The 26148-nt window shown below is 40.1% G+C and overlaps 1 protein-coding gene across 3 annotated transcripts in view; it reads right to left on the bottom strand.

The window, feature by feature from the left end:
* Positions 1-17943, bottom strand: part of LOC116397212 (seizure protein 6 homolog) — a 249613-nt gene extending 231670 nt beyond the window's left edge. For 2 of the 3 annotated variants that reach the window (XM_031872441.1, XM_031872443.1), the window contains exon 1: positions 17590-17940. In XM_031872441.1, the coding sequence (XP_031728301.1) occupies positions 17590-17659 (70 nt within the window). In that variant the 5' untranslated portion in view covers positions 17660-17940. Of the gene's footprint in view, positions 1-17589 lie in introns of all 3 variants that reach the window. The other variant, XM_031872444.1, reaches the window with a different exon arrangement.
* Between the last annotated feature and the right edge of the window lie 8205 nt (positions 17944-26148).

The following is a 26148-nucleotide window of genomic DNA, read 5'->3' as shown; positions in this document are numbered from 1 at the left end:
TAAAAGTCAGCACTCTTCTCACACTCGGGCATTTGTCTTACTTTTGCAGATTTGCAAAGCTGAGCCTCTGCCATTTGTTTAGCTCTAGGCGCTGCTCTGCAGCTCATCTGACAACTCTTAAGGTAAATAATGATGCAGCTGATGTTCTCTGACAGGAGTCTGTGTCACTGCTCTGCATTTGCATGCTTTGTGTTTATTACTGCAAGAATGAGAGCCCGGGGTGTACTGTCATGGGTATTTTACTTGGTCAGATCATTACATGCACAGTGCCTGCCTCTAAAGCTCCCCCGTTACCCGCTCTTCATTTCCATGAAAGGAATTATTACACATATCTACAGAAACTCTCTTTTGCCGTACAATATTTCATTCAATTTATGAAAAGTTATACTTTAAAATGAGAAACCCACCAATATAAAAACACCCTAATACTTCAGTAATGTCAACAAGGTTTTGAATTTGTGTTCACGATATTATTTATAACCCTGTCCCCCGACAGCACAAATACATCCAGCTCCTCTGTCTGCAACGACACATTCAACTGCTGAATGAATAATCATTCTAATATCTGTGAAGGGAAAGAAGTCGCTGAAGTGGCAAAAAAGGAGCATAAAACACCTCTTTTTTCTGGTTTTCCTCCATTCATATGGCATTGTTTTGCTACAGCAGCTTGTGAGAGTCTCAGCTTTCATATTGTCCTCAGTTTAAAGCAAATGGCTTGGCTCAGTGTTAACAAGCAACAGCGTGGCTGTGATCATCGGCGGTGCATACTGTACTAATGAGACCATTACGGGGAAGCAGAAAGCCCCTGGCTCACAGATGTCGCCATGCCACATGTGCTCTGCTGTAACCAACCGTGCAGTACGGCTACAGTACACCTCGCTGTTTTAAAAAGATATGCCACTGTTTCCCTGGGAAATGTAACCTCTACATATATGAGCATCCCAAAACACATCTAGGCAATAATAATAATTTATTTAATAGAAGCCTGTTTGCTGATATGGGACATATAAACCTGCAATTATTGATTTTTCAGGGCAGCAGAACAAGCTGAACAAGTCCAATATTTAGCTCTGGTTTGGTCTCCGTCTCTTTGGCTGCTAAATGCTCCACCATGTTCACCAGCTAGTCTGTGTCTGTGTCTGTCTGCTGTTTGCTACTGGGCAGGTAGTATAGTGGCTATATCAGATATTCAATCTTTTTTTTTTCGCACAGGAGTTTACAGAAATAGGTTTTACCATGTGGCTATTTCAAGAAGACTATTTATTGAATTACCACAAAATACACTAAATCGTGATATATTTTGTTATGAAATGACCTAAATTGGGAAAGAAGATTTTGGCCGTACCTCCCAGTCTTAACCTGCATCAAATCCTTCCCTCCAGTTCTGTTAAACACTAAGAAGTACATGCATGTGTATTAAATATACTATTAGTGCATACAATCATTCAGTATGTAGTCCCACTTTTACATCAAACTGTGACCGTTTGTGGAACTGGAAATACTTTTCCTGCTTTTTTTTTTTGCTAAATTATAGTTTATAATAAAAAATAGAAATAATGCATTGAAATTTGAATTGGATGTTCTTGCGTGTGACACAGAGGAAGACAGGGACAAAGTGAAACTGAAGCTTCTGGGTTCTGTTCCAGGTGCAAGCAAAACATTCTCATTGACACTAAAGATCTAGCCCTACAATAGAGAAGTGTTTAACAGAATGTCAGTTTATATTACGATCCCAAAAATATTGTGGTTTTTAATATTCAATATTTAATAATATCAATATTTAGTATTCTAATTTCACTACATTCCACAAGCCAAAGACCCCCTCAGGTTAGTATAGAGTCAGTATAGAGTGACTAACAAAGTGGTTCGTCATGTGGCCTGATAAGAGAAGACGCAGATCTTTAGACGGCAGACATTACAGCTACTTTAGTTGTAGTGTTTCCTGTTTTTTTTCAATAAGTTAATTCCTCATGTGTCATGTTTGCTTTTACTTCCTGTCTTTGTGTGTTTTCCCGCTTTTTTGATTGTCTTCCCCGCCATGATAACTTTCACCTGTCGCCTCGTTTACACCATCTTCCCTTGTGTATTTAGTCTGTGTGTTTGTTTTCCTTCTCTTTACGAGAGTCACGAAGGGTCAAGTTCCTTAATCAGATGCCAGAGTAAATGTTGAAGATTCGTCCTATCTATGAATATGGAATATGGAGTAAACCCCAGGAAAATGTTTCACTATTTTAGAAGAATTGATGAGGCAAATGTTCATGACCTTACACTTTGCACTTATAACTTTGGCTTCTGTTCATTCTTTTCAATTAGATAATTTAAACTCTGAAGATGTTCTTCCCAAAGTCAAATCTCTATGCAGCGTAATCCCAATCAGACTGACTATCTCTTGAAAAGCAAAAGGTCCGAGGCATTACATGCTGTTCCTGACCAGCAGTAAGAAAAGAAAATGAAACTGAACATGAACATGAGTGTATCATTTTCTCTCTGACTTCCACAATGTATTCATAGTAATGTTACACCACAACAACAGATCTCTGGTCCTGTTGCTGTGTGCAGAGTGAAAAATGTAACTAATACGTAACACCATGAAACTTCCCCAGTTGATTAGTTACATCAGTAAAATATTTTTTGTATTACAAGTTTTCTGAAATATCATGATAAGCAAATGAGGAATTATCTTACTAAATATGTGCTGATTTGCATATGTTTTCCAGAACATAAATCTGAATATGAATCCCTGTTTAAAATTCTTGTTTCATTTTGTTGACATATAAGAGTCAAAGGTTTCATTTTGGATATCTCTTTGTATCACTCCATAAATGAGAACATAATGTCAGCAACATAAATTAATCTATTTTCACTGTTTGTGGTAATGAAATGTATAAATCAGGCTATGAATAATATATGAACAACAAAGATCATTTTGAGGAAATGGCTTTTAAAAATATGTCTTGTAATATTACGTACATTTTTAAGAGACTACAAGTGAATAGGGTAAAAAAATGAACTGAGAAACCTCCCCAGTTGATTACTTGCATTAGGATCATTATTCAATTCAATTTTATTTAATTTATCTGTATAGCCCAAAATCACGAATTTGCCTCAGAGGGCTTTACAATCTGTAAAGCATACAACATCCTCTGTCCCGGGACCCTCCCCCAAAAACCCTTTAACAGGGAGAAAAGGAAGAAGCCTTAGGGAGAGCAGCAGAGGAGGATCCTCTACCAGGATGGACAGAAGTGTGATAGATGTCATGTGTAAAGAATGAACAGAGTTACAACACATTCTATGTATGTGATATAAATGATTCATATAATGAGAGTAGTAAGCAGAATATTGATGGAAAAATTATGACGACTAATAATAACAGCTGCAGTGGATATAGTATAATACTGATAACAAAAGCAGTAATGGTATGGTATGGTATTAATAGAAATGTGACTAATAATAATAATAGTAGCAGTGGGTGGCAACAGGACCATGGCAGGAGGCAAGACCACGACCCAGAATTATTTTTTGTATCACAAGTTTTCAGAAATGTAGTGTTTAAATATGCAAATGAGTCATCATCTAGTGTATAGTGGAGGTTTTCTTTCCTCTAGTCTGAAAAAAAGAGATGTTATGGAAGCGAAATAGACTACAAAGTGACTGCTACATTTTTAGTTCTATTATAGTACAAAGTATTTACAGTCATCACTACAGTTATTGTCTTCTCATGTGTATCTTTTAGAATAATGCTCATGAGACATATTTCACGAAATCAAAACCAAAAGAATCACCAACGAGGAATCTGAAATGACATCCTATTAGATTGTCTGATACTGATGTTGTCAACTCACCTTGTGTGGTGGTTTGTTCACTTCTTCTTGTCTCATCCTCCTCCCTAACTCAAATTTGGGCTTTCCCTGGTAAGATTTCAGCTGAGCTCAGTCAGCTCGTCTGGCCACTCTTTATCTATCTATCTATGTTTTTGGAATATAGATCCAAGAAAGAGGACATGAAACAGGGATTAAAATCACAGCTTTTATGAATAAGTGTTGTTTATTCTCGTCCTGACACACACTTGGACTTATACATACAGAGACCAACACAAAATGAGTCCCATCCTTTGCTGCTGCCACTGAAGATCAAACTATGACCTCCTCCCCATCTTCTCCCAAACAGCTCTGCGGATGTCAAGCGGCAGTCTAAAAGAGAGCCAAGCCTGTCAGTGTCCTAATCGTTGTGGAGAGGCCCTTGGCTCTGTATGCACAGCAGATGCCAGCCTCAATTACACAGGTGTATACAGTCTGCCAGTACATGAGAGGAGAGCAGACAGGCCCTATTCTCTGGACAAACACTGGTTCTGCGCCACCGCTGCTGGATCGATGCGGCTCTGAGAGCTGGACCTATGGCTGTGCAGCAGGCGGCAGTGGTGACTGGAAATAAGCCTGAGAAGAACAGATGAGATATTGACAGAGGAGGAAATGAGACATCGTCGGGGAAATGAGGAGCAGTTGATGCCGAATACAAACCAAACTTGTCAAAGCCGGCGAGCTGAATTCCTGTTTCCCAAATAACATTGTGACAGTAAATTGACGATCAGATGACAGTCTGATCGTGTAAATACAGAGCCACGAGAAGAGCTGAGACTGCTGCTACATGGACTGTTTAGTCCAACACGTCCTCATACATAAACCACAGAATAAGTCGTCTGCTGATGTCTCCCAAACAACACCTACAGTATGACCGTTGGAGAGTACCAGCGACAGGCGCAGTTGTGAAATGGTTGAAGTTTTACACACATGGTGAGAGGTGCATAATAGGAGCTTGGGAGCATTTCAATTGCCTCTCAATTCTCTCAACATGGCGACGCCCAGCAGCTTGTGCTAACGGCACTAACAGCGCTAACAGCGCTAAGGGTCGAGGACTGGTTTTATCACATCAGGAGGGAAATACCTGTCCCATATCAGTTCAAACATTGCTCACTATGTTGGTCAGTATGTTTTTGTTTTTTTGTGTTTTTTCATTTTAACACATTTATAATTGATTTATTTTCTAGAAGTATTTTAAATGGTGCATAAAGAATAATACAGACTTAATTGATAAAGACCAAGTATTGTAAAACTTAACCAGAGCCACCAGAACTCCTCCATAGTGTTATTAACAGAGGAATAATCATATTGATTGCCGTAAAGTTTCCTACAGACATTCTTGGTCCTCAGAGGTGAATTCCATTGACTTTGGTGGCTAAGTATTACTGTTCATTTGCCACCTGCAGATCAAAGTGTTCAGTTATCCAATGAAATAGCTAATGCCAATGAACAGACATACATGATCCCAGACGATGAATCCTACTAAGTTTGGTGATCCTCTGACTTTTCCTCTCATGCCACTAGCCGGTTGGAATTGTTTGTTTTGTCTGATTTGTCTGATTGGATGGATTTGCCATGATGTTTGGTAATGAGGATGAATTGTAATAACTTGTGTCTTGGCGCTGCCTCACAGAGATGCTACCATGTTTGTACACTTTCCGTGTTCTCAATTGGTGCAAACTACCAAACAAATCTATAAATGGTCTAATTTCCACAGAGGAATAGATAACCTGGGGCCTATAGGGCCCTGGGCCACTGCTTGTGGTGCCCTGTTTATAATCCAACCTTGCCAGCTACAACAGTAACTGTTTAACTTAATACATATTTTTATAAGGCAGGCTGTTTCAGAGATGTTATATTAAATGGAGTGAATGATTTTATATAAAGTGATTTGTTGGTCACCTCCTGCTGACCACCGTCCATCGAATCCTCCCTAGCTTGTGTCAATCAGTAGCAGTTACATGCATAATGAGCTGCATGATTCATTGATATTATTCTGAAGCATGCAGGTAGCGAGAGAGCTGGCAGAGAGCTGGTTAGGCCGAGACAAGGTATCACGCCCAACATAACTTAGATTGGCCATTGATTTGCAAGAAATATCCCCAGGTGCCCCAGGCGAGATGTTAAGTGGCAGCTGCAACATGACAGCTATCAATTAGACTGCGCTAAGTAATGCAGCAGCTCAGAATTATTCTGAGAATTAAGTTAAAATTAAGTGTAACTGAACAGAATTAGATTTAGAGAATGTTCTATTGTCAGATTTAGAACCAAATGAGAGGCATTGAGCTCATTCTGTGACTATTGGCGTCACGGCGCGTTATTCAAAGACCGATACACCAGAGAGCTGAAGCGATGTTCAAAGATGACAGGGTGTGGGATGTGATGGTGACACATAAAGCAGGTGCAGCTCAAAGCACATCAGATCCCATTTGCATCCTCTCTAATTTAACTCAGCTCTGTCGTGAGAAATCTCAAACAGGGGAGGAGACAGAGATAGTGTAAAGCAGATGAATGCAGCCTTCAGGAAACCAGCTTTGACTGACAGAGACGAGGGTAAACACTTCACAAGCACGCCGCACGCTTCATAGGGACTGTTATGCAAAGAGGCGGATAGATGGAGAAAAGGAAAAATGAGAGTGCTCCACCCCTCCGCCCCCTCAGCTCCTCTCAGGAGGTGTTAGGAGCTGTGTGTAAAGAACCCAGCGCCCCCATTTCCTGTGAGAGGGAGCAGCGCTGAATTTTGATAACACTCATTTCCAATTGAGCGCTTCAAAGAGGTAAAGGCTTGGAGACAATTAGAATGAGAGCGTAGCCTCGGTACCCTGAATAGCCCTTGATGAGAGCGAACAGGCGAGTTTGGATAGGTTAATCAGCCATAATCGGAAAGCAGGTGTTGAACATGCAATCCTCCACCCCAAATTATATGATCGTCACATTCACAAAAGTGCGTCTTTTAATTAAACACAGTGTCCTTTCCCGCTGTCTTTTCCTTATTCAGAAGCGTGAAGCAGCGCTGATTGCATCAGATCAGTGACACCAGGAACAAATTGCTTTTCTGCCGTGAAAGGGATGATGAAGGGGGTGGGAACAGAGTGCGTACATGTGTGTGTGTGTGTGTGTGTGTGTGTGTGTGTGTGTGTGTGTGTGTGGAGTTGCTTATCACAGGAGAGGCACAATGATGACTTTAATCTGAAGATGATGCAAAAAGTACTGTGCAAAACCTGTGCAAGCCATTGAAAAGATGATTTCAAGTTTCATTTTGAATCTACATAGAGGGACTCTTTTAGCAGCTCACACCCAGACACCAATGCCTAAATAGTTTAAATGCTAATAAAAGGGACTCTAAGATTGGAATGTTCTCTTGTGTGGCCGAACAACTGTTGTTTTATTTACCATTATATGCTGTGTAAATTACTTGGTGAAACAATTCCAGCACTATCGGTTCAATGTTTACAGTTGTGAAATATTCATATTTCTTCTGTAATGGTTCTGATGAGTCTAATTAAAAGCTGCTGCCAGGACTAGGTTCTGCGAAGCAACCGCTGCAGCTTGTCTCCACTTTAATTCTCACTAATGGAGTGTGATAAAAATACATCCACAAACAAGCCTTTGGATGCAAATAAACCCTTCATTAGTTGTTTTATTAACCATGTGCACTCTAGGTCAATGTAAGAGTGCGCATGATCAAATCTTACAGCAGGGTGTACTGGGTGTGAAGATAGAATGAAAATGAATCTATAAAGCACTGATCAGACAGAGCATGTTTTAGCAGCCTGGGGCAGCTTTTTGTAGTTGTTGATATGAGATATGAACGGTTTGCGCGCTTCTTTTGCGTTGCTTCGTGCCTTTTTACAGGAGCGCCCTGACCACATCGAGCTGAAAAAATGTAACTCGGAGCGGAAAAGCTCCCTTGACATTATCAGCGTTTTTTCTCTTTGTGATGGCGTTGGTTGTATACCAGGAGCAACATGACTTTAGCACCTGAAGATCTGAAGAGAAAACTTTATTTAAACTTTACTATTGACTATTAACTGTTTAAGCCCGAGCGAGGACCATTTGGCGCACAGTTCACGGTTTGTGTTAATGTTAGCGCTCATTCTGTCGCCCGAAAAATAATCAACAAATTGATGCAGCAAACTGCAAAAAAAACGCTCTGTCTGTCGGGCAACAAAAAGGCAGTGTGGAGCGCTTCACTTTTTCAACCTGCCAAACGCGAGTGAATCAACAGTAGAGTGCTCTTTCTGCATCAGTGTTACACACTGTCTCAGGGTTCACCCTGATCGATAAAGTAAGATGCACACACATACTGCATAATCCCATGGATAATCAAGCTAGCTTGGAGGTGTCTGTGTTGTCGTGTTAGCGTAGCATTGTAGTTTATCATACTCCTGACTGATAATGTCGGGAGGTCTGCTGAATATTTTTGTATCGTGGGTCACAGTGTCACAAAGCACACAAAAGGTATTTTGAAATAAGACACAGGGACTAGAATTTGTTTCTATTTATTATTAACATTATGGTTATTGTTGTTGTTACCTTTATTATTGTTATTATTATTATTATTATTATTATTATATAATATATTAAATTATATAATATTATAAAATGTTTAGCACAGATTTCAACCTGCTTCTCCTCTGTTTAGGAGGTTCCTGGGGCAAACATGGCAGAGTTTTGTTTGTCAATAACGAATGCTTTTTTAATTTTCTTTAAAATAAGTATTGTGTCAAAATGTGTCAAAATTCTCCAAATCCACGATTCCATTTGATTTTAAGGTCACGAATCGATTACGTTTTCAATTTCACACTTTTTTTCTGGGAGTGCAGTTGTGGTGACCACAACTGCACTCCCAGAAAAAAAGTAGTAAAAGCCAGTGTGGAGAGCTGCAAGGGCCCAAGAGTTAAAGGGGCATTGCCTAGTGCAGTGCTGAGTTTCTTTTGTTTTTCACCGATTCTGCATCATGTTGTTATTTATTTAGTTTTTGTGCCTCGACCAACACACACATTTAGGTTTCACAAGTTGTAAAGAGAAAAGGTAACACAAACAAGATGGGGAGAACAAACCACAGAGTAGGACCACAAAATACAGTGACAAACTGCATTGGTCGGTTCAGGTTAGAGTCCTTTGAGATGAAACACCCCAGTATTACCATACTCAATGGAGCACATTGTTGACTTCTGACTGAAACAGAAACTCATATAACAACATCATACATTTCCAACTGTTTAAAAACAGAGCTTGATATCGCTAAGACTGAACAAGACTAACGGTCTACAGCCAAGCTAGGCACTCTGTGAGGCTGTACGTGGACTAAATGCTCACATCAGCATGCTACTTTCAATAATTAGGCTAGCATTTTAGTGATTATCATGTAACATTTGCAAATTATTTCTAAACACAGTTCATTTTGCAGTTATTGATCACAAACCAAAGTAGATTAAAAGTAGATGTGATAAGTACATACAGTACAGAAGGTATATCCAATAGTGTCGTGTTCAGGTGGCTGCTACAGACAGCTGGCCTGCATAAGATCTAACAAAGCCAAAAGAAATAATGACCGTATTGGTCTTGCTGACAGGCCCCAGGAGGAGCATCTAATTGATGAAGTCCGTTCAGATTCCACACCTGATCAATACCAGCACAGAGTGACTGACAAGCTCAAACTGCTTTGGGCTAGCTCTCACTCTGCCTGTCATTTTAATGAGCACATACCAGGCTTCAACTAATATCTATGAGCCAATGTTGTAAGAGGTTTGGTTCTCGCTTCGATTATTTTAGTTTGAAAGCAGGGTTACAGAGTCACATGATGATTTTACACTCTGAGAAGGAAAAATCATACAAATTCCAAATGCTATATCTTTGCTGCGAAGATAATAATGACAATAATGTGTATGAAAACACTGGCTATCAGCAACTAGCCCTCCTGGTGTTGTGTAGGACTGCACCTAATGATTCATTTTTTTATTGATTGGTCGAAACATCATTTTTTGAATCACTGATTAATGTAACAATTATTCTAACCAAAATTAATATTTCAATATTTTATTCAATCATCTTCTCTTCAAAACACGTAACAATATAATAGACCCTGTTTGACAGATGCCTGACTTGACAACCCCTTACTTGAGATGCAAATTTTTACTGATGACAAACAACTTAAAATGGTTATGACATGGATTGATTTCATCACTAGATGTTGTTTAGATCGTCACTGGTGAATGTCATTTTGTATTAGTGTGGGTCAAGAGAAATAACGGTCTGTAATGTTAGCGAAGGCCATTTACCTACTCATAAATGTCCGTTAAAGTCTACAGCTGAATAACAACGTCCGATGGCGCATGGTCAAACAGAAACACGTTCCAAATGTTGATAATCTGAATATTTCAGGTTTTGGTGGAAAGAAACAGCAAACAGGACATGGTGCTGTCTCACTGCCGTCTTTACAAAGTGCTCCGGGAGACAAGTTTTTTATCTGCTGCTTGCTCTCTGGGGGAATGCATGCTTTCACAGGCCGCAGCCAATCCATGTGATGCGCTGATGCACGTTATGCAAATTGACTTAATCGATGGCGGCAATGAATCGCCCCAGCCCTACTCCTGTAGCTTACTTACAGTATGCATCTTTCAATTTTACAATTTCTAGACAAAATATTGTATTCATAAAAAATGATTTTCACCAGCATTCACATTCTTAGCAGAAGAGAAAAGAACTGCGTTTTGACTGAAATATGTTGTTAGCACATCGACTTTAAGCAAGAGGAAACTACTAGCCTGGCTCCGTTTTGAAGCCTTGAGTTTGGCATTTTGGCCCTCGCCATCTTGGATTCTTACAGCCAATGAATGAAAGTGACCATATTTGGCTGCAGAGGACTGACGTAGAGACGCTGTATACGAATCAATCACACGGTAGCCCCGCCCTAAAGCACACACTGCTTTATGGTCTGTTTGACTCTAAAACGACCATAATGTACTAAATGAACATCATGCTGTATTGAAGAAGACTTGAAACTAGAGATTGAGACCATAAACTCATGTTTACAATGATTACTGAGGTAATAAATCAAGAGAGAAGTAGAGTCATTTTCTCATAGACTTCTATACAACCAGAGGAGTCGCCCCCTGGTGGATACTAGAGAGAATGCAGCTTTAACACACTTGACTTAGCATTGGCTTATCAAAACCGGAGGAACCGGCCCCCTTACTCTGACCACTCCCATCCTTTCAACTTAACCTTCATTTGATCTTAGCTACTCAGTTTTGTGACTATTTATTGCATAGTTTGTGATGCTATCACGGTGACAAAATCTGTTCGCAGACAGACAGACATATGGCAAAGTGCTCACACCTCCTCTGTGGTAGGTCCTGCTACAGTAAGTGTCTTCAGGAACACATTTAGCAATGATGACTCACACAGACTCACAAGGTGAAAACAATACCAGCATCGTGACTGGTAATTAGAAGCTGTGCTTTAACAAAGACAAATCAATGTGTGTGCTTGGGGTTCTCACAAGATGGTCTCTAGTTTAAGATTACAATCCTTACTGTGGCCAGCAGCACTGAGCAGCCCCTTCCTCCAGAATCTGAAGGCTGTGACGTGTGTATGTGTGTTTGGAGTTGTTGCTGTTGTTGGCCTAAAATATAGCCCCTTTAGCCCAGTCAGCCTTGCAGCAGCCATTAGTTTGAGTCAGCTCTCCCAGCAGAGCGCTGACAATGATGACAGGCCGTGGCAATGCAAGCAGGCCCCGAGGGTGGGACTCCGGGGGCATCACTTGCTCTGGGTCAGCTAGGGCCAACGTATTTATCTGGGCAGTAATCTGTAGGAAAAAGGACAGAGTACCTGACCCCTAAACCTCAGGGACATCATCAAAACAGCTCCTATTTCAGTTCCACCATAACTCACAGTGTTGCTCCATGCCTGCTCTCAGACAGCACGGCTGTAACTCAGCAGAGAGAGAGCTGAACTGATGTATAACAGAGCAGCAATCAGCAGTGAGTGTAGTAGTGAGGGTACAGTGTTCAGGAGAAGCAGGGCTGATCACTCATGGATCTGAGCTTTGAGCTCTACTGGCTAAAACCTGAATCGTCACCTACTGATACTGTCTGCCTAGTGATCTAATCATCACTGTAATAGCAATGCTTACAAGTGCTATAGAGTTACTTGTGTATAGCGTGAGTATTAGTGCTGTTCTCCAGTAATATCAATATGTGTTAACGACAAGTTTACATTGTCAATTCAATTCCAAATTGCAAATGTTAAAGGTCCATACCAATTATTTTACATGTTTTAGCCACAAGGCTGGAGTACCAACTGGACAAGATGAACAATTGCTCCTGGATTGGATGAATGTGATTTAACAGGGATTAATTAATAAATGCATCTTTTTTTCCCAAATATGTACTACTAAACCACTGAACAACTGAAATATTAAGGACCTTGTTGCAAGTCCTGTATCATTACTGAGGTTTTTTTAGGCTTTAGGAATTAATAGTCACTAGTTTATTTGATATCGTGATTACATGGAGCACTTGTGTTTCATCAAACTACCCACAACTACTTGACCACCCATTTAAAATGCTATCGATTGAATGGCTGTTGTCAGTGGTAATCACCACTTTAATGCTTCAGACTTTAACTATTTCACTTTATGAAAGTGAAAATGGGAATTGTGAATTGAAACAAAACTTGGTTAAGTTAAGGAAAACATTTTGGTTTTGGTTCAAATAAGTACGCTTCTTAAGTAAATAAAAGTTAAAGTAACTCGACGGTTGACTTTTGGTTTACCACGGGACATGAATGGCGGTCCTGTATTTGTTTGACCCATCTATCCCCCCTGACCTCCTCCTTACATGGACTGTAACGCTGTTTGTACTACGTCACCTGACGCCCTCCTTTGCTCCTGTCATAATTACTTCGCCCACCTTCTGGACCTACTCGTAGTTGTAGCAGGCCCTTCTAACCCATATCTATGAGGCTGATAATGGCCATCCAATCAGCTGATAACATTCAAAGCAGCTAACTTGACAAACAGCTAACCTGGCGGCAAATACTGTAGCTTGTTTTCGGGTCTTTAGACAAAATATATTTTGCTGCTATCTGTATTCTGCTGGGTGCACTTATATCTGAAATATCAAGGGGTCAATACAACAGCCCTTTTTCCACTGGGCCCTATCATATACATATATTTATCTGGCTATGCGCCGCCCATCAATCATGTTAACTTTACATTACTGCCTTTAGTACATTTTCCTACCTTCCACTTAGCTGTTGTCTGTTGAGTTACTGTTGGTGGCTGTAAATGCAGATTAATTTGAAAGGCGTGTGCTGTGTGACATAAAGATCACTGTGAGGTTTCCAGTCTGACAACTTGATTTTTCATACGATAGAAGTGAATGGAAACAATTGGCTGCCTGGAGAGCAGGGAAAACAATTCAAAATGGGAAACACTGTATGACATGCTTTGGAAGATGGTGAATTTGTAATAATTGGGATTAAACATGCACTAAACCAGATATGTTTTCAACATATCCCTGCGTGGAAACTGTCCGCCTTCAAGAGAGGTCAGAGGTCAATGTCAGCTACAGACCATCCCCCCTGAAGCCAGCAGTGATCCAAAGGACAGTCTCGCTAACCTCTGCCATTCTGCTTCCCCAAAGATACTGCATTTACTACTGTAGGCATTGTATGTGAGTGAAGCTCTGAAAGAACACACTTTTGTGCACCAGTGACAGTGTGGAGCTTTGAATCAGGATGATAGCAAGAAGAAGCAGCCAGATGAAGAAGCTGCGGGGTCCTGGCACCGCTGATTACAGGCTAATCAGGGGGCAGGGGGAAGGACGGCCATTGGTAATGTGAAGTATCACTTGCCTTGGGTGATACTTGTCTATTCGAGCAAGAACAGCATCTCATAGAGTTGATTAATCTCAACAGTGCTGGTGATGGATGGACATTGAAGAGTGAGAAGACGTACTGCACATGCACACAACCTGGTCAGGGGATAGATCAGATACTTTACAATCTGCTGCGTGTGCAACAGAGGGTCTGATGTTGAAATAATATGTGAAAAACGCAAGTCTTTAACTATTCAATCATGTCACACCCACTAGTAGGTAGATTGGTACACAGCCAAGTTATGCAGCCAAGCATTGTTCAAAGCCACAACATCTATTTTTACATTCCCCCAACATACCAAACATGGTCAGGCTGAGTTATGTGCAAATGTGTCTAAAATGATGCACAAGGGGGACCAAGTGTGCACACACCATTCATGCACATAGTGATGCAAAAAGAAAGTACTTAACTGCAGGGTACAAAATGATACATAAGGCAGATATGTATTTTAACTGGATGAAACAGTAAAGCAATAAAAAAAAAAGTGTCAAATCAGGGTTATGAATATTTCACTCAGTTTGTGGATCATACGTTGTGGAAAATAATGCTATTTGACTTCATAGCATTCGTGTCGAAAGCTCATGCAGTCTCACGATGGCCAGTGCTGTGCCTGGTAATGAATAATGTTGTTGTGTGCACAGTTTTGCCAGATCATCTATGTTTGTTATTTCATTTACAAAAATGTAAAAAAAAATTTGGACCAACTTTCCAATCATAATAAATCATGTATTAATGCTTTTTAGTTATTAAAGATTTTAATTTTAAATACTTGCTGATCTGCGGTGGATGCACAATAACACAAAGTGTGTGTATTATAGTAAGAAATGATAACTGAAAATATTTACATGATTTATATAAGTCAGGAAGCCTCACATAGGATATACAGTATGTTTGCACAGAAGGAGGACTGCTGAGTTTGTCCCCTTCACTTACATTGGAAGTGCATTAGACAGGGAACTCCTAAGAGTCCTTTATCAGAAGGTCAGAGACCAAACAGTATGAAGAGGCGGGACAATTAAAGCAGACAAAAAGTGTTTCGACGTTCACGGTCACCTATCCTTTAATACAAACAAGTTCAGGGTTGTCAGGTTTTGGTTGTTTTTTGTCCACCACAGTAGGACTTGCTTGAATTATAATATAGTTTATTAGGGAGAGCGCTCCGATGAACCGTTTGACCTCTGACTGTTACAGCTCGGTTACTTCTATCTAGCCTTTTCCTCCTTTCACTCACCTGATCAGTTCATTCAGTGCACCTGCCAGTCACACTCACCTCATCAGCTCATCACTCTCACCTGCTCACTCTGCCTCTTCACTATTTAAACCCCTGCCTCACACACACTCACTGCCAGATCGTTCGTTGCTTTCATGCTCAATTTTCCCGCACTCACCCATGGACTGATTCCCTGTTGCCGACCCTGCCTGTCCCGGACTACCTCGCCTTGCCCCTGCCCTGGAAACTTACTCAGCCCGTCTGTCCTTGACCCCGAGAAACCTGTCGTGGATTCTGCCAGAGAATATTCTGCCTGTCGTGTGTTGCTAATAAAGAACTCAAATCAAACCAGTCCGGGTCTTGTCGTACTGCTCCTGGGTCCTAACTACACCCGTAACACTGACCTTCTGAAGAAGGGGCTTCTACGTTTACCCCTGCAGACTGGGTCCTTTATTGTAACAAACATTATTGATGACTTTGTTACAAACGCATACACTCATGACTTATTGCCTTTTGCTGTTTGCTTAGCATCCCATTATTAATGATTTGACTATTAATGGCTCACTGACCGGAGAGGTTTTTCACAACTGGTCAACCCTAAACTTGTTCTTATGTATAGCTCAGAACTATAATGTCAAATAAAGCTTATAGATCCTTTGTAGTGGGTGTCTAACGAGAGAGCGCCATTCTTTTTCTACTCCGGGGTCCTTTTCGATCATGCCGTGTATATTTACATATTTTAACTATATTACAGATTACATATTGTATTTTCAGTGTTATTTTAATACAACAAAATTACTAAATAGATACATAATCAAATGAAATGCAAGAGTTTACAGGGTTTTTGTAAAGATATATACTGTATATATATATATATATATAACCTGTGGTTTTTATAGTGCTTACATTCTGATTGATCAGTCGACAATCGAGCAGGTGTTTTGAAGTGACTATGTGTCAGATTCTTGTGTCTTATTCAGAGAACTTTGTGCAGTGTTTTACAAAGAAGTTGTTGAATGTTTTTCTCTGTATTTATCTCGTTGGTCTGTCTCCCAGTGTTTCTACCGTCACTGTCTATATCTCATATGCGTTACATTAATGCACATCTTTACTATCTTCCCACATGCACATATTCTTGAGCTCATGTGAACTTCTGTACGTCCTCTGTTCAATATGTTTGCACATTCCTGCACAAACTGTAAAGCTCTCTCCCTTTAGAAATACATATATTTTATGTTTCTTATGTTTCTTATATTTTTTCATATTGGCTTTTGTAAATGTTTTTTAATTTATATTATATCTCTCGACTTTGCACTGTATTTATTGTTATGCACCATAACACCAAGACAAATCCCCTTCATGTGCAAACCTACTTGGCAATAACATTGATTCGCTTTGGGAACGCACTACAGCCCCCAATCTCTTGAATTAGTATGTAGTATTGAATTAGGACACAGGACCGTGTGTGTGTGTGTGTGTGTGTGTGTGTGTGTGTGTGTATGCATGGTGGTGACAGCATGACCAAGCCTCATCATTCAACTTGTGTGGCCGAGGAACTGTTCACCTTCTCACTATAATGACATATTCTATTATGAAATTCACCTCCTGACTTTAAAATCATCAAGCCTTTAAAACTAGTCAACACATTTTTCAGGTGATTATGCAAACACAAACACAGGCATGAGCATCCATCACAACCTGCATTACAAGGTTGTGGAGTCAGCTGGTGTCAGCTGTGTCCAACACCAACACATCCAATTAAAAGATGCCTGACAGAGCAGAGTTTATCTTCAAATAACTTCTTTCCTTCACAAGTCTCTTGCCATCTATCCAATAGAAAGAGGAGTTTGGATGCAATTGGGATAATAATTTGGGATACACAGACTACGCAGTGTGAGAATTAATACAGTAATAATCTTTGGTACTTAATTTGAAGCGATGAAAATATAGAGCGATTGTTCAAATTGCTGCAACTATCCAGGGAGACAACTCTCTAACATCACCCATGTTTTGCAGCCTTCTTCTCTATTTTGTCAGGGGATATGAATAATGCAGGGGGGCTGCAAAAACACACTATCGGCCATTCTACTATTGTGACTAGAGCACCAGGAGATAGGCTGCAGTCATTTGGAGGACTTCTAGTTTTTATTTTCCAAGGCTTGAAAATGACATTTTTTATCAGCCTGCTTGAGGGTTTTTTGTTTTTTTTTGAAAATGTAAAAGTTGAGCTAATATAACGAAAGTATGGAATAATCATGTAAGAATGTTGAACTATTATGAGGCAGCAATGTCCATTATATAGGATGTGTTCTGACTGATAACTTTAGGCTTTGAGGATAGGTACCGTACGCCCGTTTTGTGTATATTATCTGACTGAAATGTCAGGAAATAGCACATCTGTGTTAGTGTTCATGTGTTCGTTACATTACGGAGTGTGTTTTCCGCGGAAGATCAGTGAGCCGTAGGAGCGCATGGAGGGACTGACAAAAGAAAGCGGGGAAAACCGAAAGCTTCCCGGGCGGAAAATAAGACAAAAAACATGTCATTCAGGAGTAACAAGGCAGTAGGCTAAAAAGCTTCTCTCTACACTCCAAAAATCAAAAACGGGGAGTAAATATGTTTGACAATTCCTACCTTTAGCGACCATGTCCGTCACCGCCGCCACAACAAGCAGGAGAGGAAAATAATGTCTGATCGCATTCATCACGTTTTCCCAACGTTTTGCGCTTCTCAAGCTTTGTAGTAGTGACCGTCCTTGGGTCCAACACTTTCTTCTGACGGACTGAAACACTTAGAGCTCCGCCAAACGCCGACTGCACACACGAAGCGCTCCTGTATCTCAGCTGTCTGAATTTACTCCTTGCCGGCTTTTAGTTTGGGTCCGCCACCACGACTACAGACCCGAGACGGTACTGAGTCCACTGACTCACTGCCTAGACCGTAGAGCTGCTGCTGCTGCCCCGCTCTGCGCTCTGTGCTGGGAGCCTCCTCTTCAGGGCACTGCATTCAGCACCAGGGACAGCTCCTAGCGTTGGCCAATGGAACACTCGGAAAGCAAATGAAGCTCAAAGTTTGGGACATACTGAATTAAAATCTCGTAATTTAACTACTAAATGTGCGTTTTGAATATTGATACACAGAATATTCTCGAAAAAGCATAAATTATATTTTTCAGTTGAAAGGGAAGTGGTGGAAGTAGTATACTTATATGTAAAAATGCAAGTCAAAGCCCTGCATGCAACACTGTACAATTAAAGACTCACCTAGGCAAGGCAAGTTTATTTATCAATTCATGAATGTGAATTAGTTTAGGGTGCTGATGGGCAGGTGGTGCCTTGCATGATAGCCTCTGCCATCAGTGTATGTGGGTGAATGTTGACATCTAGTGCTAAAGCGCTTTGAGTGGTCGGAAGATAAGAAAGTCCACTTACCATTACATGAAAAGCAAAGAGACAAAGTGCAGAAGAAACACTATAAAAGAACATTTAAACAATTTCAAGTTATTTCAAGAAACTTCAATTTTGTGTTGATTTTGTGGACAAAAGCAGTAGTGTTTCTGAGAGCCAGAGTCCCTTTAGAAAATCTCTCATTTTACTGCAGCAGGGTCTGACAGGCCTGACGGTCTGCCGCCCGCTGTCCTGGCTCTGATTCTCCCGTGCCTTACTTTCTTCCAGTACGTTCATCAATACGGCCTGGGTCTCCAGCAGCGTGATGTCGGTGTTGGCTCCCAGAGGGGACCGCTGGAGCAGCAAGGAGAAGCTCTGCTTCTGGCTGGAAGAGGAGACGCTGCTGCGGCTCTGAGCTCTCCTGCCAGAGCCCGACTGCTCTTTTACTTATGTAGGTCATATGGAGGCATCAGTATTAAATTGAAACTGTTATAACCAAAATGTTAAATGTTCCTCTCAGTAACATTAAAACATTCAAGAGCCAAGAGAATAGAAAATAAAACCAAGCTAAAATGGCATAAGACATGGGTATAAAATACAAGAATACAATTAATAGTGCAATTTAACATATGATTTAAAATAAATGTCTTCACCTTAATTCAAAAGAAGGGAGGGTTGCAGCTGAAACTGAATGCTGCTGACCTAAAAGGCCTTGATGGTTCATAATTGAAGACCAGAATCAAACCATGCAGTGCTTTATAAACCAACGATAGTATTTTGAAGTCAATTCAGTTTATAGACCTCAGAACTAGAGCGATGTGATCCTTTTATTTAAGGAGACCTGTGAAGACAATGTTACAGTACTCGGGTCTACTGAAGATAAATGCATGGACAAGTTTTTCAAAATCCTAAATGACAAGTCCTTTAATCCTTGATACATTCTTGAGGTGATAGTAAGCTGACTTTGTAAATGCCTTATTGTGGCTGTTGAAATTCAGGTCTGAGTGCATGAATACACCGAGATGACTAAACGTCATGGTTCCGTTTTAACTCGCTTAGTGGACTAATCTTAGAAGGCTTGAAAGTAGCAGTCTGGACTCTGAACTGGTCGAGCTACCTCTGAATTACTTATTTTCTTACTGCAGACTACAGCTTGCTGGCCTTTGCACAAACACATTTTAGAATGTTATGTATGTTAGCCTTTCCTTGTCATACTAGGACTAACTAGCTCTACACTGTACGTTTATTATGTCTGGGTCTTTTAGCTCCAAATCACATGCGTGTAGCCATGTGACAGCGATGCTACAGCCACACAATTGAATATTTCACATCCACCCACATAATTACCCGATATTCAGTTATTTTTATTTGTAGTCACTTAAAACTACATACAACATCAAAAGTTTGTTTAGTCTACAATTTGTATTGGCACCTTTCACAATTCACTGTTTTCTTGATGATGCATGAACATTTATAGTGTTTTGTTATATGGCTATTTGGTTTAATTATGTTATATTTTTCAATTTCTCTTTGCAGCTGAGAGGCCTGGCTGCTGAGCTCTCCTTCCAGGTCTAACAAAAGACAGGTCTGAGGCTGTAGCCTGGTTTCATGCAGAGGCCCAAGCCAAGGTCCATACCCAGCATTATGTTGTATTGATTGTTAGTTATGGTCCATCTTGTCCTCCCCTGTGTGTGTTTTTTAGTCAGCCAGTATATAAGGTTCCCTCAGATTTCATTAGAGGAGGTCTGTTTTGCTATACTCTATGGTATATATTCTCCTCCAATCACGGGCATGCATTCGCTGACGGAAAATTTGAATAAGCCTAGCCGGCCAATCAGGATGTGCTTCCCTGAATAAGTGTGGAACCCACAGTATATAATGCAGTGCAGACCGCTGTCTGCTACCCTACAACCCCTTCAGCGAGCAGCATAGGAGCGGCAGGGCCCCCTTGGTAGCGAACTCTGCCTCTGCCTACAGAACTAGGGTTACAATAACGTAAACTTTGTTCTAACTCACATTGGTTCATCCGTCTACTGGACTCTGTGGGTGCAGGGGATGGAGCCCAATCAATTTACGCAACAGCGGAGAAGAAGGGGGCCACAGCCAGCCAAGGTAGTAGGTAGCTGAACTGACTAGGGCCATGACCTATCCCTGGAGGGGTCAAAAGAGAAGACAAACATGCCCAAAGCACACGACCAGCTGTTCAGTGCGCCTGATGGGGGCCGTATGTTCAACATACCATGCCAACACAGAAACTGGGCAATGTAGTCACATGTGGGTGACATGTGGCCCCCACATGTGACTGCAGCTGTTCGCTGAAGAGGAGAAGGATAGAAGACAACCAGTAGAGGGCGGAGCCTGTGTGAGCTAGAACGAGTAACCCTCGTTGTATATGCAGAGGCGGAGCCCTCTACCAAAGGGGCCCTGTTGCTCCTACACTGCGCGATGAATAGGATATTCAGGGAGGTCCGTCATTTGCACGTCATTTGCTGGCTACACTTTTGCAAATTTGGGTAACACTTTATAATAACACTATGATAGTTAAGTATGAGTAAAACTTAATTCATCATTTATAAAGCATTGTTCCTACATTAACACTCATTAGTATGCAATTCATAACAGTTATAAATGTTTTATTCTTGATTAATAAGCTCGATTATTATAGGTTTCATGATTGTGTTTTCATACTTTATAAGTGATAGATTCACCATTTGTAAATTAAGTATTATATATATATATATTAAAAAACAATTATTAAGGAGTTGTAGATGATTAATAACATCCTTTATAAAGTGTAAGTAACTGATTAAGAACGTATTTAGATGTACATTATTCATGCGTTTATATATAAAATGATTAAAATATGCACTAATGGTTAGGGACTGTGTTAATATGCTTTATAAACACGTATTAATACTGCAATTCATGATTAAGTATAAGTATTTTGTGTGACCTCGTTAAGTATTTTGTGTGACCTCATCTAAAGTGGGGACTATCTATGTCTTACAAAGCATTTATAAATGACATTGAAAGGCCAACAGTGCCTGAAAACCCATAAAAGTCTCAGTTATCTTCTCAACAGAAAAGTCAAATAGACACAACACAAAGTGATCAAGAACATATCAATATTTATTGCAAGATGCAAACAATATACTCTTAAATACATACCTCTCAGCCATTCATTCGTGTAAAAACCAAAACAAACAGATTCTCCACGGGGGGCTTTAGACAAGAGACTATGCCCTGGACAGGTTGCCAGTCAACCATGCCTAACAAGAATCACCAATTAACCTAACCTGTTAATATAAATTATTATTATAAATTACTGTTGCCCATGATGTGATAAGTCCTTCATGTCAACTAAATGTGATCTAACAAGTAAAAACCAACAAACTGTCTATGAAAATCTTACTTATATTATTAAGACGTCAGTGTGAAAATGATGCCCATACTGTATTTAATCTCCAACATAATCTCTAATTGCATATTTATTATGTGTTGGTTTGAATTCCTGTCAAAGGAAGAAAAAACTAACGGAAGCTCAGTAGAAAAGAATTGCTTAAAGCAGTCTTTTACATAGATTAGCCATACAACGACGTAAGCACCAAGGTGTTTGCTCTCTGGAAATAGCTATCTGTATAAAAGAGAACCATACAAGAGTAGACAGTGAGCTGTTGAATGTTTTGCTTTGCTGTGTCAAAAATGTTTTTTAGACACATGTATGTAGACAGATGTATGAGTTTGTGTCTCATCTGTCAACTTATGCTTGGAAATCTACATACTTCCTGACACTGATGTGTCTCTCTTCCTGCTTTGACTCACCAAGCACAGGTTTGATTTGACAGTGTTGCATCAGCCCTTTATGAGCGCAATATTTTTAATCATTTGGTTTTGCGTCATCCTACTGCTGAACCTCTGGCTACTTAAAACCCAATGAAGACCTTTGGAGAGCTGATCTCAGCTCTGCGTTGTGAAGCATTTGCAGCCGAGGTGCTCGACACCCCTCCAGCATGTGTCCAGTCTTGCACCTCGCTGAGAGATGACTCACTACGTCAATGCGGGAGAATGTCTCTGACACAGAAACAGTGTTGAATCTACTCAACATAGTTGCTGTGATTTACGCACCTTTGCCTCATGGCAGATAAGCTATTCATAGATAAAACACACAAGGCAAGTTATGCACAGGCATTACTCATCACATTAAAAGCCCAGTCTGCAGTCTTTTGACCACTGAGGTCTCTTCACAAATTAACTGAGGAAAAAAAACATCATGTATTTAATATGTTTTACTGCCAATGTTAGATTATACACACACATATATATATATATATATATATATATATATATATATATATATATACAAACAACATTGCTGATGAAACAAACATTTAAAGGAGACATATTTTCACTTTCAGGTTCATACTTATTTTGGATTTTTGGATTTCTTCCAATACATGTTCCAATACATGCTTTAATGTTTAAACTCACTCTGAGTGTCAACTACACAGAGTTTAGCAGCAATTCTACCGGTGACTGTACAGTTGTGACATCACAACCTTACGGAAGTCCCGACGGCTTGTTTAAAGGCACAGTTTCTAAATATGGGCTGTGTGCATTTCTTCTTGGATTGAGCAATTTTATATTTGCACAGCATTCATATAGAACCTAAACCTGCATTATAAACAAAAACAGATGTGCGAATCTCACCGTCTACAATGTGGGACCTTTAATATCATCAGATTTAGATGTTTGTTCATGTATTTAAATACCTGTTAAACAATTTGGAAATTATTGAGGGTCCTGATTTTGAGATGTTTGATGGTAGGAGGACCCTTTTGTTTACACTGGGATCATGGATTGTGCCAATAAAATTATGCATGACATGATAATGGAATTATGTCATTTTTACATCTCAGTAATTCAAATTGTATCATTTAATCCATCCATACATCCATGCCACTGATCCGGGGCAGATTGTGGTGGCAGCAGGCTAAGACGTCCCCAGCAATGTTTCACACTTCCACACTTTCCTGCAGCCTATTCCACTGATCAACAGTCCGTGGAAACATTAGTAATGTTAGCATGTATTACAATGAAAGACCTCTCACACAACCTCTTTTACAAATTGTGTGCTAGAATCATTTACCTAGAGACCATCTTGTGATGCCATGATGCCAAAGTGGATCAGGGACATGAAGGGGGGGATCCTTACCTACTTCTTACTCACCTATTTTTGACACCCTCACTCGGACCACACCCATCCTCAAACTAGGCCTTCATTTTGATCTCAACCTCACAGAGTTTTGTGACTGTATCTTGCACGGTTGCAACCATCATATCTCATATCTGAGGCAACAAAACCAATACTAAGATCTTGAAATACTTAATCCAATTTTTATGTTTTCATTGATTAGTAAAGGTATTTAATTAAAACATTTCTAAAAGTGGATTTTGTTAAAATAGTTTGGGTTCAACAAATGCCTTTTCACAGACCATGTTATACTAACTTAGTTAACAAATCGCTGAACTGATTCTTTACTGCCGCATCTCACTTATTATATTTAAAAATCTGGGACCATAAGTCTCTGTCTTGTAGGATATCGGTCAGTGGAACAGTAACGGGAGCTTTAGGTGTCAATTCTTCAAAGAATTGCTCTGTCTTTCTCTCAGTTAAACCCACCTATGCCACCTAAAGCTTCATTTCCTCCCTACTGTAGCGTCTGCCAGTCAGTTACTGTCTGAGCTTTTAAAACAGTCAAATATCAGCGCACTTCATTTCCTAGTGGAATATAGCTCCATATCAGAAAGGAAGAAAGAGGAAATTTAGAAACAAAAACAGAAGGACAGGAAACTTCTTTCCATATTAATAGTCAGTAGCATATTACTTTTCTACTACATCTGAACAAACCATTTTTGAATGATATGGCATACAAATAAGATGAAGTTTTTACTACAGGAGGAGAGCTTTAGTCATACGCACACACATCTGGGTCTCAAAGAAAGCAAAAGGAAAGTCGGTTTGGAGGATTTTGAAGAAAAGAAGTGAATTTGTGAATAAAATGCATTGTTCTTGATTCGTGATGTGTAAGAAGATTGTTTTAAAGATACAATTCACCATTTAATGCTTATGGCTGAGATTGTCATCAGCGGTGAAATGTACAAAGTACACAGTGGTAAAAGAAATACTCCGATCTTTCATTTAAGGTTCTCTGGAGGATTCAGAGCATTATCAGCAAACAGCTAAATCAATGGAAAGTTATAGAGGAGTAATGTCTACCTGAGCAGAGAATGAAGTCTCTTTCTCTCTGTGTTGTTATCAGAGCTTCTCTGTTCTTTGGCCAGCTATGTGAACAAAGTGCATGTTAGTTTCTCTGTTCTGTCCAACTGGTTAGCCGCTCTGCTCTCACACAGCGGTTACAGCTGATGCCGACGTCCCAACCGACGGAAGCGTAGCACCCACCCTCTGGCGACCTGCAGGTTAACACTGTTAGCTCTGTCAGCACTGTTGCCGTTGTTGGTGCTGTTAGCACTGTTAGCTTCTAGCCTTCAGCTCAGACATTGCCATTGTGAGAGCCATTTAGAGGCAATCTCTCAATCATAGATATGATTTGTATCACAGATATATAACCTTCACTCCATTTAAATACATGTTTTAAATGGGGGTGTAACTGCCTCTACACTCTTTTAATATAAAACAACTACCAAGATGTTAGTTCGATCCAACACTTTTGTTTTTACGGAGAGTACTAAATGTTTCAACCTCCAGAAGACTCTTCAGACTAACAATAGACCTGCTTCACAAAAGTTGTTTTGTTCTTCTCTTTGTTCTTTCCCTTTTTGTGGCAGCCAGAAGTGTGTGAGACAGTAATTAGCAGGGTTTAGAACAAACAGCACACAGCATAGTGACAGATATTTCCATTCCCTTCAGATCAGAGTAGAGCAACTTTATTGGATGTGGTGTGCAGTAAAGCAAGTGGCTCAGTTCTATTGCCTCCTAATAACAGCATCACATTAAGGCTTGTCTGCACCTTTGCTCTGGCACTGGGGCTTATTTGTCTTAATAAGCAATAGCAATGTGGCTGCTTCTATTAGACATGCGGTCAGGCTGAATGCATTTCCCTTCACAACCAAGGATAGATTGCCCCAGCAGCTCCTCCTGAAGTTATTCTGGCAGTGCATACCTGTCTGCCAAGGTAGGGGAATTAGGGAAAACATCTAATCAAGGCTTTATTTTTTACTCTATGCTCTGGATATAAATAGTAGGCACATTGCTTATTCATACTTTACTCTTGTACTGCCTCAGTAGGCATGGTTATCTTGTTATATAGAACACAAGGCATGTATGTGACGACAGACCATCATAAGTGAATGGTAATCACTTGTAAAGATATTAATACTTCATGTCAAACCACTTTCTTACCTGTGTGACTTATTTATCAACTATCATATTATCAAAATGTTTGAAATAACACTGATTAAGTTCAAGCTTTGTGTAACTGACTGATTTCAAAGTTGTTTTAACAAATGGGTTCATTCAGCATGTCACCGCATGCATCCACTGCATGCTTCCTGCTGATTTGTCCAGCCATGCTACTGCTCAGTGGAGAGAGGTCAGCTCATTTTCCTCTCTCTCTCTGCACCATGACCAGATGTGACCTGCATAGCTGAGGCTCACTACGGCCGTGTTCACTCTGCAGGGAGAAATGGCCCAGCTTAGCTGTTGTTTCTCCCCCATGTGATGCGGATCTGATGATGCCAGCAAAATGATGCACAAAGTAAAGTGGGCAGGTTTTTCTCTTTGGCCTGC

Source organism: Anarrhichthys ocellatus, unplaced genomic scaffold (genome assembly GCF_004355925.1).
Source record: "Anarrhichthys ocellatus isolate YVR2014 unplaced genomic scaffold, GSC_Weel_1.0 scaffold64, whole genome shotgun sequence".
Taxonomy (NCBI): Eukaryota; Metazoa; Chordata; class Actinopteri; order Perciformes; family Anarhichadidae; genus Anarrhichthys; species Anarrhichthys ocellatus.
Note: the sequence above shows the minus strand (reverse complement) of the source record. Positions and strands in the feature narration are given on the sequence as shown.